Source organism: Pristis pectinata, chromosome 19 (assembly GCF_009764475.1).
Source record: "Pristis pectinata isolate sPriPec2 chromosome 19, sPriPec2.1.pri, whole genome shotgun sequence".
NCBI lineage: Eukaryota > Metazoa > Chordata > Chondrichthyes > Rhinopristiformes > Pristidae > Pristis > Pristis pectinata.
In genome coordinates this window covers 42915996-42928883 of record NC_067423.1, presented here as the reverse complement: position 1 = coordinate 42928883, position 12888 = coordinate 42915996, and the positions used below count along the sequence as shown (strand labels likewise).

General features: G+C 41.9%; 1 protein-coding gene across 1 annotated transcript in view; it reads right to left on the bottom strand.

Moving 5' to 3' along the window:
• Nucleotides 1–8730, bottom strand: part of LOC127580590 (cilia- and flagella-associated protein 54-like) — a 102915-nt gene extending 94185 nt beyond the window's left edge. Inside the window, exons 1-2 of the mRNA XM_052034177.1 lie at nt 8685–8730; nt 6436–6627 (exon numbers count right to left, since the gene is read on the bottom strand). Of these exons, the coding sequence (XP_051890137.1) occupies nt 6436–6551 (116 nt within the window). The 5' untranslated portion in view covers nt 6552–6627; nt 8685–8730. The remainder of the gene's footprint in view (nt 1–6435; nt 6628–8684) is intronic.
• Nucleotides 8731–12888: the final 4158 nt, after the last annotated feature.

Genomic DNA, 12888 nt, shown 5'->3' with positions numbered 1-12888 from the left:
AGTTCTTTGAAAATGTATCTAGTGGCGTAGATGTGGTGCATTTGGATTCTTTGAAGGCTTTCAATAAGGTTCCTCACAGGAGGATGGTGAACAAGAACACACGAAACTTGGGGTAACCCTTAACCCCTTTACCAATGTGCAATGAATTCCACAGATTCACCACGCTCTGGCTGAATAAGTTCTTCCTCATTTCAGTTTTAAAGGGATGCCCCTTTATTTTGAGGCTATGCCTTGGATGCTAGACTAGCCGTCTAATGGAAACATCATCTCCACGTCCATTCTATCCAGGTCTTTCAGTATTCAGTAGATTTCAATGAGATTTCAACTCATCCTTCTGAACTCCATTGAGTACAGGTCCAAAGCCATCAAACGCTCCTCATACATTAAGCCTTTCATTCCTGAGTTCATTCTTGTGAATCTCCTCTGGACTCTCTCCAGGGCCAGCACCTCCCTCCTTAGATACAGGGCCAAAATTATGCACAATATTCCAAATGCTGTCTGACCAATTCCTTATAAAGCCTCAGCAGTACATCCTTGATTTTATATTCTCGCCCTCTTGAAATGAATGCTGACATTGCATTTGCCTTCTTTACTACCAATTCAACCTGCAAGTTAACTTTAAGGGAATCCTGAACTAAGACTCCCAAGTCCCTTTACACCTCCGATTTCTGAATTCTCTTCCCTTTTAGAAAATGGTCTACACCTCTATTCTTCCTCCAAAAATGCATGACCCCACACTTTCCAACACTGTATTCTATCTGCCACTTCTTTGCCCACTCTCCTAACCTGTTCAAGTCCTTCTGCAGACTCCCTGCCTCCACAACACTACCTGTTCCTCCACCTATCTTTGTATCATTGGCAAATTTGGCCACAGTGCCATCAGTTCCTTCATCCTGATCATTAATGTATAATGTGAAAAGTTGCAGACCTAACACTGACCCCTGCAGAACACCACTGGTCACCGACAGCCATCCTGAAAAGAACCCCTTTATCCCCACTCTCTGACTTCTGCCAGTCAACCAATCTTCTATCCATGCCAGTACCTTGCCTCTAATACTATGGGCTCTTATCTCGCTTAGCAGCCTCGTGTGCGTCACCTTGTCAAAGGCCTTGTAAAAATCCAAGTATATATTGTCTACCAACTCTTTGTCTAACCTGCTTGTTACCTCCTCAAAGAATTCTAACAGATTTGTCAGGCAATACCTCCCCTTAACAAAACCGTGCTGACTTCAACCTATTTTATCACATACTTCCAAGTACTCCGAAATTTCATCCTTAATAATAGACTCTAAAATCTTACCAACCACTGAGGTCAGGGTAACCGGCCTATAATTTCCTGTCTTTTGCCTCCTTAAACAGCAGTGTCACAGTTGCGATTTTCCAGTCCTCTGGGACCCTCCCTGACTCCAGTGATTCTTGAAAGATCACTACTAATGCCTCCACAATCTCTTCAGCTGCCTTTTTCAGAACTCTGGGTGCAGACAATCTGGTCTGGGTGATTTATCCAACTTCAGGCCTTTCAGCTTCCCCAGCACTTTCTCCTTAGTAAAGGCCACTACACTCACCTCTGCCCCCTGACTCTCTTGAATTTCTGACACGTTACTGCTATCTTCCGCTGTGAAGACTGACTCAAATTACCTATTCAGTTCCTCCGCCATTTCTTTGTTCCCCATTACTACTTTTCCAATGTAATTTTCCAGTGATCCAATCTCCAGTCTTGCCTCTCTCTTACCCTTTATGTATCTAAGAAAAAACTTTTGGAACCTTCTTTGATATAATTGGCAAGTTTACCCTCATATTTCATCTTCTCTCTTATAGCTTTTTAGTTGTCCTCTATTGGCTTTTAAAGGCTTCCCACTAATCTTTGCCATATTGTATACTTTCTCTTTTGTTTTTATGCTGTCCTTGACTTCCCTTGTCAGCCATGGTTGTTCTCCCCTTAGTGTGCTTCTTCCTCCTTGGGATGAAATTCTGTTGTGTCTCCCGAATTACTCACAGAAGCTCCTTCCATTGCTGCTCCACCATCTTCCCTGCAAGGGACCCCCTTCCACTCAACTCTGGCCAGCTCCTCCCTCATGCCTCTTATTAGTATGTTGTATTAGTTGAGTATGAGTATATTACTCAACAGTAATACCGTTACATCAGATTTCAGCTTCTCTCTCTCAGACTGCAAGGTGAATTCTATCAGACCATGGTCAGTGCCTCCTAAAGGTTCCTTGCCCTTAAGCTCCCTGATCAAGTCTGCCTCATTACACAACACCAAGTCCAGAATTGCCCGTTCCCTAGTGGGCTCTACCACAAGCTGTTCTAAAATGCATCTTGTAGACATTCCACAAATTCCTTTTCCTGTGGTCCACTACCAACCTGATTCTTTCACATTGAATTCCCCCGTGATCATTGAAACGTTGCCTTTCTTACATGCCTTTCCTACCTCCTGGTGTACTTTGTATCCCACATCCTGACTACCATTCGAAGGCCTGTACACAACTCCCATCAGGGTTTTTTTTTACTTTTGTGGTTCCTCAACTCTACCCACAAAGATTCTACATCTTCTGATCCTGTATTGCTCCTTGCTTTCAATTTACTTTCCTTCTTTTTACCAACAAGACCACCCCTCCTCCTCTGCCCAGCTGTCTTTCTGATAAATGGGTTCTCAGGTGGGCAGGCTGTGGTCAATAGTGGACCACAGTGTAGGTGGGGACCCTAATATCATATTTCAAAGTTTGCTGATGACATGAAACTAAATAGAAATTGAGTAGAGTTGAGGATACAAAGAGGCTGCAAGGGGATAGATTCAATTTCAGAGTATGCATACACAGCTACCCATGGGAAATTTGCAGCTACTTGCTGCATTATCTTAATATCTTGCAAGAAATAAAGCTTCCTATGCTCATTTGCTGCAACACCTGGACATTACTCAGGCTTAGGGTCATGGTGCCATAGCATTGTACAACATAGAATCAGGCCCTTCAGCCCACTGTGTTTATGCCAACCATGATGCCAATCTATACTAATCCCACTTCTCTGCATTAATTTCATTTTCTCTATGCCTTGCTCAAGCAAGTGCCTGTCCAGATGCCTCTAAAATGTTGTTACTGTTACTGCATCCATTATCTCAACTGGCAATTCATTCCAGATATCTGATCTTCTTGTGAAAAAGTTACCCTTCAGATCTCACCTTAAATCCGTGCCCTTCAGTTTTAGACACTCTCACCATGGGAAACCGATTCTGGCTACTTACTCTTCTCATAATTTTACATCCGTGCAATCCTTGTGTTACAGAGGGGTTGCGTACCCAGAAAATCATTCATATCATGATTTTCTGTAACACAAAGCCCCTTTTCCCATTGAATCCCCTGTTATACGTGGCAATGCATTCCTACAGGATGTTTTTTCTCTAATACTAAGCCATTTTATCAGCGACGACAAAGTGACCCACCGCCATTATTTAACAGCTGAGGCCAACATTCGAGTTAGGGAATGGATAAATTGGCATCAAGATTAGCACAACATCGAATGGCCTGTCCAGTGTTGTATTGTTCTATGATCTATGGATAATACTCGTGATTAAAAATTGGTTTAGGAAGTGGGGAAATTAGGGAAAGGGACGGAATTCAAGGATCGGGGTTCATGGGAGAAAGGTGGTGTAGAAGGAGTTCAGTGGGGTTCAAATGCAGTGACTTAATGGAAGTGGAGTAAAGGCTGAGGGATTACTTTAAGGAGCTGGCCATGGCTACTGCAGCTCCCCACTATGCAGTGTGTCAGAGAAAATGCCTTAGATAAAGAGCACAGCAGTCCTGCACTCTGAGACGTCTGTTCACAGGTCCTCAGATTGGTCAGGGTGTGGCAAAGGAGGGACTCCGCTGTCACTGCCAACCCAATGGACATGGTGACATTACATCCAAATCTTATTGCCCTGCAGAAGTGAGTGACTAAAAATAAAAATTGAAAAAGTTGGTTGTTTCTTTCACATTTTGTATTTATTTAATTTATTCCCCCATATAAATTCTGAGAACTCAAATTTTATTCCATCACTCAAATTTCTGGCTAGTGATTTGTGAATTCCATAAGGACAAATTTCCATTATCCAAAGTGCCGTACCTTCACCTGCATCTCATGTCACCTCCTTTGCTTCAGGGAAAAACAGACCCAGCCTAATCAATCTGTTCATATGACTCAAGCCCTCCAATCCCGGCAACATCCTTGTGAACCTTTCCTACTCTCTACCTTTCCCACAGTGTGGTGACCAGAACTGCACACAGTACTCCAAGTGTGGCTGAACCAACATTTTGTACGACTGTAACATGACGTCCCAACTCTTGTACTCAATACTTCGACTGTTGAAGTCAGGCACGTCACTTGCCTCCTTTACCACCCTGTCTACCTGTGTCACTCATTTCAGGAAGCTATATACCTGTACCCCAAGGTCTCTCCATTCAACAACACTCCCAAGGGCTCTGCCATTCACTGTGTATGTCCTGCCCTAACTTCCTAATATATCATGTCCTAACTTCCAAGGATGCATCACTTCACGATTGTCCAAGTTAAATTCCATCTGCGATTCCCTTGCTCACTATCCCAGCTGATCTAAATCCAGTTGTAACCTTAGACAATCTTACTCACTGTCCACCATACCAACAATTTCAATGTCATCTGCAAATTTACTTGCCGTTCCACTTGCATTCTCATCAAATCATTAATATACATGGCAAAAAAAGAAGGCAGTACTAATTCCTGTGGCAGACCACTGGCCATAGGCCTCCAATCTGAAAAGTAATCCTCCTACCACCAACACCACACCCCCCCCCCAGCCTCCTAAAACCAGGCTAATTTTGCATCCAATTAGCTAGCTCACCGTGGATCCCATGTGATTAAACCTTTGGGACCTGCCAACTACGTGGGTTCTTGTCAAAAACTTTACTGAAATCCACATGGACAACATCTACCATCCTGCCCTGGTCAATCCTCTTGGTCACCTCTTCAAAAAACTCAAATTCGTAAGGCATGATTTCCTGCGCACAAAGCCGTGCAGACTAATCAGTCTTTGCCTTTCCAAATGCAAATAAATCCTGTCTCTCTGAATCCCCTTCCAATAACTTTCCGCCGCTGATACAAGGCTCACCAGCTCGGGTGATAAGTGACAAATAACTCTCAGTACCACACAAATGCCAGACAATGATCATTGATCAATGATCAGGAGGAAAAAAAATCAACCACCTTCCTGACATTCATTGGCAAATATCCCACTATCAATATCCCCATCATTGACCAATGACTTAACTGGACCAACCACATTACAGGAGGTAGTCAGAGGCTGGCTATTCTGAGGCAAGCCTCCTCAAAGCCTTTACATCCACAAGACACATTCAGAATGTTGGAATGCTCCCCATGTGCCTGAAACAACATCCAGGTTAAAGCAATTAATTTGTTGGGCACCCAATCTAGCACTCTCCACTGTTGGTAAACCATTGTTACAGTTCGTAGAATCTAAAACAAACACTGCAGCAACTCTTAGAGGTTTCTTAAGCATCAGTACTCAACCTCAACAAATTAATTACCTTAGCCTGGATGTTGTTTCAATCTCTACCCCCTAAGGCAGTAGTTTTATGTAAACAGCACTGGCTCCAAGTTCCACTCATAAACTATCCTGACTGAGAAGTTTCTTTATCATCAGTTGGTCAAAATCCTACCAAAATGGGCTGTGAGGATACACGCTACAGAGGCACAGTCGGTGCAGCTAGTGCAGCTAGTACAGCTGCTACCTTACAGCTCCGGTGACCTGGGTTTAATCTTGACTTCTGGTGCTACCTTTATGGAGCTTGCATGTTCTCCATGACTGCATGGGTTTCCTCTGTGTGTTCCAGTTTTCAACCACGTTCCAAGGAAGTGTGGGTTGGTGGGTTAATTACCCACTGTAAGTTGACCCATATACGAAAGTGAGTGGTGGAATCTGGGGGGAAGTTGATGGGAATGTAGGCAATGTAGAATAAAATGGGATTAGTGTAAATAAATTCTTGATCATCGATATGGGCTTGGTGGGCTGAAGAGCCTGTTTCCATGTTGTATGACTTTAATGCTCTAGTACTGTCTACAAGTGTTTCATCACCACTCATATCCTGTGCAGGAATAAAAAAAAACTAAACTAAATATTATAACAATAAATCTATCAAAACCAGATTTCAAAATAGAAGAACACCTTCCGAGATTGGTTAACAAAATAAATGCACAACTTCATGCTTATGTCAATGCACCCACCTAAATTTCTCCCAACAAAAATATTGAGTAAAATATCCTCCTGCCTAAATTCTTCATCTTCTCCATCACGTGTGCTAATTTGTAAATTTAATCTTGACAATCATAACAGGAAGAAAGAAATATCTTTTGATTTCTTATCTATATAGAATAGTGTAATATTTGTTGGCTTGTCATACTTACTGAGCTATTTTTGCAGTTAAGATTCCAGCCAGTAAACAACCCCAGATACCAGCTCGATGTAACAGGGCTTCACTGAAATCTTTGGAATATTTAAATGAAATACCACTGCTTTCCATGTCTTGCCAGTTATTTATGAAGTCAGTCACATTTAAAGCCACATCAATTGCTTGAGACCAACGTCTAAAAGCGTGCCTGCAAAATATTTTTTCTATAGTCGGCAATTAATATTTTCTTAAACATTAGCATTCCAATCCTTATACATGGGAACACTGGCTGGTCTCCAGGGTGCTGCTCCTGACAACTGAGGAGGAATGTTTCTTGCCCACTTAATTCTCACCTTCCCAGTACCCTTGCTCATTCTATGTATTTGCAAATATAACTTCACTGCCAGTTGTCAGCAGTAGGGCTGAAAATTACATGGGAACTCAAGTCTCGAGGGAGCAGCGGAAGGACGGAGAGAAACAATAACACACATTGGAGAGTAGGAGAGAGAGAAAGAGAAACACAAACTTGAGGAACAATCAAGGGAGAAGAATAAACTTTCTCTGGAGGAAGAGGGGAAGAGAGGGCAACTCACACAAATGGGGGGAGTGAAGGAAGGAGAGAGGGGAAGCAGCACAAAGTAGTGACAGTGCAAGGGACAGAGTTGGAGAAAGAGGGAGCTACAAACAAGGGGAAGGAGCAAGTGAGAACAATCTAGGGAAGGGGGTGGAGGGAGAGAGCGAGCAACAGACTTGGAGGAGGGAGAAACACCATCACAAACTGGAGGGAAAGAAAAACAGGAGAAATGGATGAAATGAGGAACCAACAACTGGATATACTTGAAAAATAATAAACTGCAGATGATGGAAAACTGAGATAAAAAGATCTAAAGCAGGTCAGTGTTTCAGGTTCATGATTTTTCCTGTTTCTCTCTCCACAGAAGCTGCATTACCTGCTGAACACTTCCATCATTTTCTGTTTTTTTTTAATCTTATATTTCTCATCACATGTGATGCCAAGTGAGAATTTTTTGTTAGACAAGCTTTAATGCTGTAGTTAAATCTCTGCTGCTGTTTGCAGGGGCAATGTTAGATATTGTAGAATTGGACTCAGTGCTCTTGGATTAGGAAACAAGAATTCTCAATTATTTACCATCCACCCCTCCTCACACCCACGATATTTGCTTAAAGGAGAGGAAAGAATAGCACGCAAATATTAGTTACTTAATTTTAAGACTGTGGGGATAGAAAAGCTTAGACATTTTAATCCATTTTTGTAGGGCTTACAATGGCAACCCTCCTGGAGTAGGTAGGTTTTGTGGGTGGCACGGTGGCTTAACAAGTAGTACTGCTGCCTCTCAACTCCAGCACTACCGGTTCAATCCTGACCTCTAGTGCTGTGTAGAGTTTGCATGTTCCCCCTGGATGCTCCGTTTCCTCCCACATCCCAAAGACATGGGAGTCTTTGGGATGTGGGAGGAGACCTTCCACATCTTGGGAGGAGACCTTCAAGAGCAGGTTGGTAGGTTAGTTGGCCACTGTAAACTGCCCCTAGTGTAGGGAAGTGGTAGGAGAATCAGGAGGAGTTAATGGACATGTGAAGGAGAATAAGTTATGGGGAAATAAGTGGGCGAATGGGACTGATGGGATTGCACTGACTACCTGCACACACTTCATGTCATAAGGAAATCAGAAATACAATTTGAAGATTAACCTCCAAAACAATGTTGGAAGAAAGGCAAAACCGGCATTGTAACATTAAAAACTTTTTGTTGAGAACCCGTAGTTATTGCAAATTATTGAATTTGGAACTGATTTTTTTTGCTGACAGTCAAGAATTAATCACTGGTAGAACAAACTTTCCTTGCTTTATCAATTGATATGGGAAGACATTGCCCCATGAGGATGGGGGAGTTGGACAAACAATGGCAGGCGTTTGGGAGTAGGCAACTGGAGGCAGGAGGTCATGTGATGGATCCACACAGCCAAGGCTCATGGTCCCTGTTAACAATGACATTGCACTATAGTTTGTACAGCATTTGGCAAACCTTTGCCTCATTGAGGCTCTTCAGCACACCAGAGTTACTTCTCACAATATCTGTCAAGATGATAAAAAGGAATGCAAGAAATACCGAACCAGTTAAGTAGCATCAATAGAGATTGAAATAGAGTTAGTGTTTCATGTCAATTGCCTGAATCTGCAGCATTTTATTTTCGATATCTTTCAGGATAATATGGAGTTCAAATACCTGACTGGTGCAAAATTACCTCTTCCTTGCTTTATAGAAATGAAGATTTCCTTGTTCATGGAGGGCCTGTGCACACAAACTGTTCTGGCCATTTGCTCGAAGTAGCTCTGATTGATAAAAGAAATAACTTTACATATGGAGTAACAGCAGACTGTTTAACATTGAAAGGGAAATTTTATTCAGATTAGATGTAATTATTATTTCCTTTTCATTGCCATAATCTCACTTCAATATCCTTTGGATTCTTTATTAATTTAACGGAGAAAGTCCATTGAAATATAAGGGAATTTCTATCACCAGGAGAAGCTTTGAAATATCTCAGATTTCCTTTCAGTCTCCTTTTCTCCTAGAGGTTGAAATATATCCTTGATTGAGAGTCCATAGAAGCATTAACCCTCTTCCTGTACACATCTTAAACAGGCTGCAACAAACATCTGTGGAGGGAAACTGGACAGTCGATGTTTCAGGTCAAGACCCTTCGTTTCCCTCCATCGATGCTGCCTGACCCACCGAGTTCCTCCAGCATTTTGTTTGTTGCTCCAGATTCCAGCATCTGCAGTCTCTTGTGTCTCCTTGTTACAGGCTGGCTGACTATAAGGGCATCAGCAATTGTTAAAATTATGGATATTAAAGCTGAATAAGGGCATGCAACACTTATGTAGCCAGCTAAACTAATTGTCTCTTAATCCAATCATATGAAGTACTTACATTGTCTTATTTATCTAAACAGACTTCAGTGAGTATCTATAATAGGCAGAACCACAGCATATAAAACCTGAAGGTACAATGCATATCTTACCAATGGTATTGTCATATGATAAAATCACAAGCGAAACCTGTGACCATGGCAACGGCTTACTCAGGATGTCAGCAAACAAAAGAAAATCTTCATTCGACCGGTCAGTAGGTCTGGAATTTTCAATGTGAGTTGGTGTTGAACTGAAGCCAACCTTTCCTGGTGTATGTCTCAGAATGTCTTTCCGTCCTAAAGTGTAATCAGAGGAAGCTTCAGTACTTGGTTGTGGTCTTTAATCACAATTTACCTTGCTGAAAGGTTTTACCTCCATCTACCACACTGAAAATAAAGTTACTGTAAAATACAGCCTTACTTTCCACAGATGATTTTCTCATGACTTAATAAAATAACCTTGGCATTGCTTTATGCTTCATTACACTGTGATATACAATTATTCTATGCCCTGTTAATGGTCTAAGTTGTGCTCCCTTCAACCTGTAGCCCTGACTCAGCCCCCACTCTCTCCCCATGCCCACAGTAACCTGGTACCGATGTGTGGGTCCAATCGTCCTGAGCCACTTGATCCCCAAGTTGGGCAAAAAGGAGAAATGAGGTCTCAGTGGCGACCAGGCATCTGCCCATACAGCACAGTGGCACTGCCTTGGAATACCCTGATAGGCTTTGACAGGAGGCAAGGCTGAGGGACTGAACTTACTGAGGGAGGGGAGTGGAGGAGTCTGGGACATTGGGTGATAGGTGATATGCTGCCGTTATGTATGATGGGTCATTGCTTGACTAGTCTGTATAGTTCTTCTTCCAATTGTGGCACAGTAATTTTGCAAGGAGGACATTGGATCAATTGAGGGTGGGTGAGGGGTGCTGAATTCAGTGCCAAACCCGATGCTGAGTCTCTAATCCAGTTTTGTTGTTTGTACTGATTTGGTACAACTGAATGGGTGGCTTGCTAGATCATTTTAGCTGCTCTGGTTCCTGAGTCACATATGGCCCAGGCACAGTCAGGATGTGACCCAGATGTGATTTTTTAATAATCCAGTCGCTTCAGGGTCACTGATATCAGCATATTTTTATTCCAGATTTACTTAATTAACTGACTTTAAATTGTCTAACTGTCATAAATGAGATTCAAATCCAATCTTCAGGATTGCTAATCCAGGTCTCAGTTATATAACCACATTAAAGTGACCATCTTGCTCCCTTTCTGTCAAATGCATTTTGGACTTTAGGTTAACCCTGCTTCCCCATTCTCAGTCCATTCCATAGAAGGGTGCAGTTCCTCAAGTGATCATTGGGGTAACTTTAAATATGATAAGAGTTCTTGCCTTCACCATCTTTTCAAGCCATGGGCTGCAAAGCTCCACTATTCTCTCGGTGATATTGTTTTTGCTCAATTCCCCTCCTTTACCAATTAAATCCATGTCCTCTAACATCTGACTTCTCAGTTTGTGGAAACAGTTTCTTCTTGTTCTCAACCATCCTACCTTCATGTCCTCCTACCCTCAGGGATCAATAGATGTACACCTCAAGACCCCTCTGTTCCTTTATACTTTTTAGTACCTCATCACAATTCATGTATTCTCTTGCCTTGTTTTTGTCTTTCCCAAATGCATTACATTCAATTGCAGATTCAATTCCATTTGCTACTTTCGATCCCACCTAGCCAGTCCATCGGCATCTTCCTGCAGCCAATCGTTTTCTACCTCTGCACTGACGGTTGGTTGGTGATGGTTGGCGTGGATGGTGGGCCAAAGAGCCTGTTTCTGTGCAGTATCTCCATGACCCTGCGGTTACTTAAATAAGCATAAAAATGGTAAATGGAATTCAATCAACTGCACTACATTTCTCTTGACTGAAGTCCATTTACCATTCTTGTGCTCATTTAAGTAACTAAAAGATCATGGAAATACTGCGCAGAGAGGAGGCCTTCAGCCCACCTTCCACACTGTCCATCAACCATCCATTTACACTAATCCTACATTAATCCCATACCAATGAAAAACAATGTTTGGAATCACTCTAGTGATGTTTTGTATCCTCTCCAAAGCTTCACATCCTTCCTGAAATGCAGTGCTCAGAATTGGACATAATATTGGAGGTGGAGAAAATTCCAATCCATAAAGGTGTGCTTTTTTGCTGTCTGGACTTACGATATCTTACTGCAATTTAATAATCATCAAATTAAGTAAAGAGTGTTGATTGAACTATATTTGAATACTGGGATAAGATTTCCACTTACTTTGCTGTGTGTAGGCCAAGAGTAATGCATGGAGCTTTCTGCTATGCCTGAGGGCAGAACTGACATAATTTGCATTGAACAAAGTCTCCCTGAAGCAGCTGAGTGTATCCGTCACATCCACAGGTACCGATATCAAAGCGTTTGCTCTTTTCCCTCCTACATCAATGGCTCCATGTTTAAGATCACAAAATAAGTATATTTTAAATCCAGGTCCAAACTGAAGTAAGATCAATTCATTCCACAGGCATTTGTCAGTCAACAGACACTCTTAAGGCATACTTATGCAAATATAGCTATTCATCAAGAAAGATTTATTTCATCATTTATTCCAATGAGGAAACTTGTGGTTTACAGTCACAATATCGACTGGCGTTGTTGCTTCATCATTCTTTGACAACAAGGTCTCATAATAAGCAACAATTAAACATTAACTGACCCATCACTACCTGACTATATTCAACAAGGAAGTTAAGTAACTGGAATTAATCTGAGACGACATTCTTTAAAACAAGTCTATCTAGAAGTGTCATAATTCTTCCTGCGCTTCATCCACCAGTTGCTTTTCTTAACTACTCACGTTTGCCATGGCCCACGTGATAAGTTAGGTTTACCAATTGAACGGTATTCCAGTTGCATGAGGAAGATGAAAAAGGATCATTCCATAGCAAAAAGCACACCCAAATATTCAAATATAGGTGGTATTAGTATTTACAAGCGTCAAATCTTCCTGTTTGTCTGAACAGGATGTTTCAGCAAGTAGGGAAGGAATGGTAATTGTTGCGGTTTCTTGAAAAATTGCACACTGCACCACTGAGAACAAGGATGAACATTTTAAAATGTTGCTGAGTGAGGAATCAACACAGATCAGTGAGCATTGGATTGAGGAGTGGTGAATGGGATTCGGACAAGTTAGGACAGAGCTAGCGGAGTTTTGGATGAGCTTAAGTTTACAGAGATGCAAAGCACAAGCGGAGCAAGAAGAACAAAGATAGTTCATCTTTCTAAGCTCGAGCTTAGAGTGTGCCAAGATAGTACTCAATCTAACTTCCCATTAGACAATGGACAGGGAGAGAACTTCAGTCCTTCCAATATTTACTTGAAGGAAAGCCCTGTTCGTTCTTTACTTGATCTCAAAAGTTCATTGGCAGTAGAGTGCTTGAGTGAAGTGTTCATGAGGTAGCATGGGGTAAAACCTGATTTATTTTCACATTCTGTCACCAAGAGGCATCATGC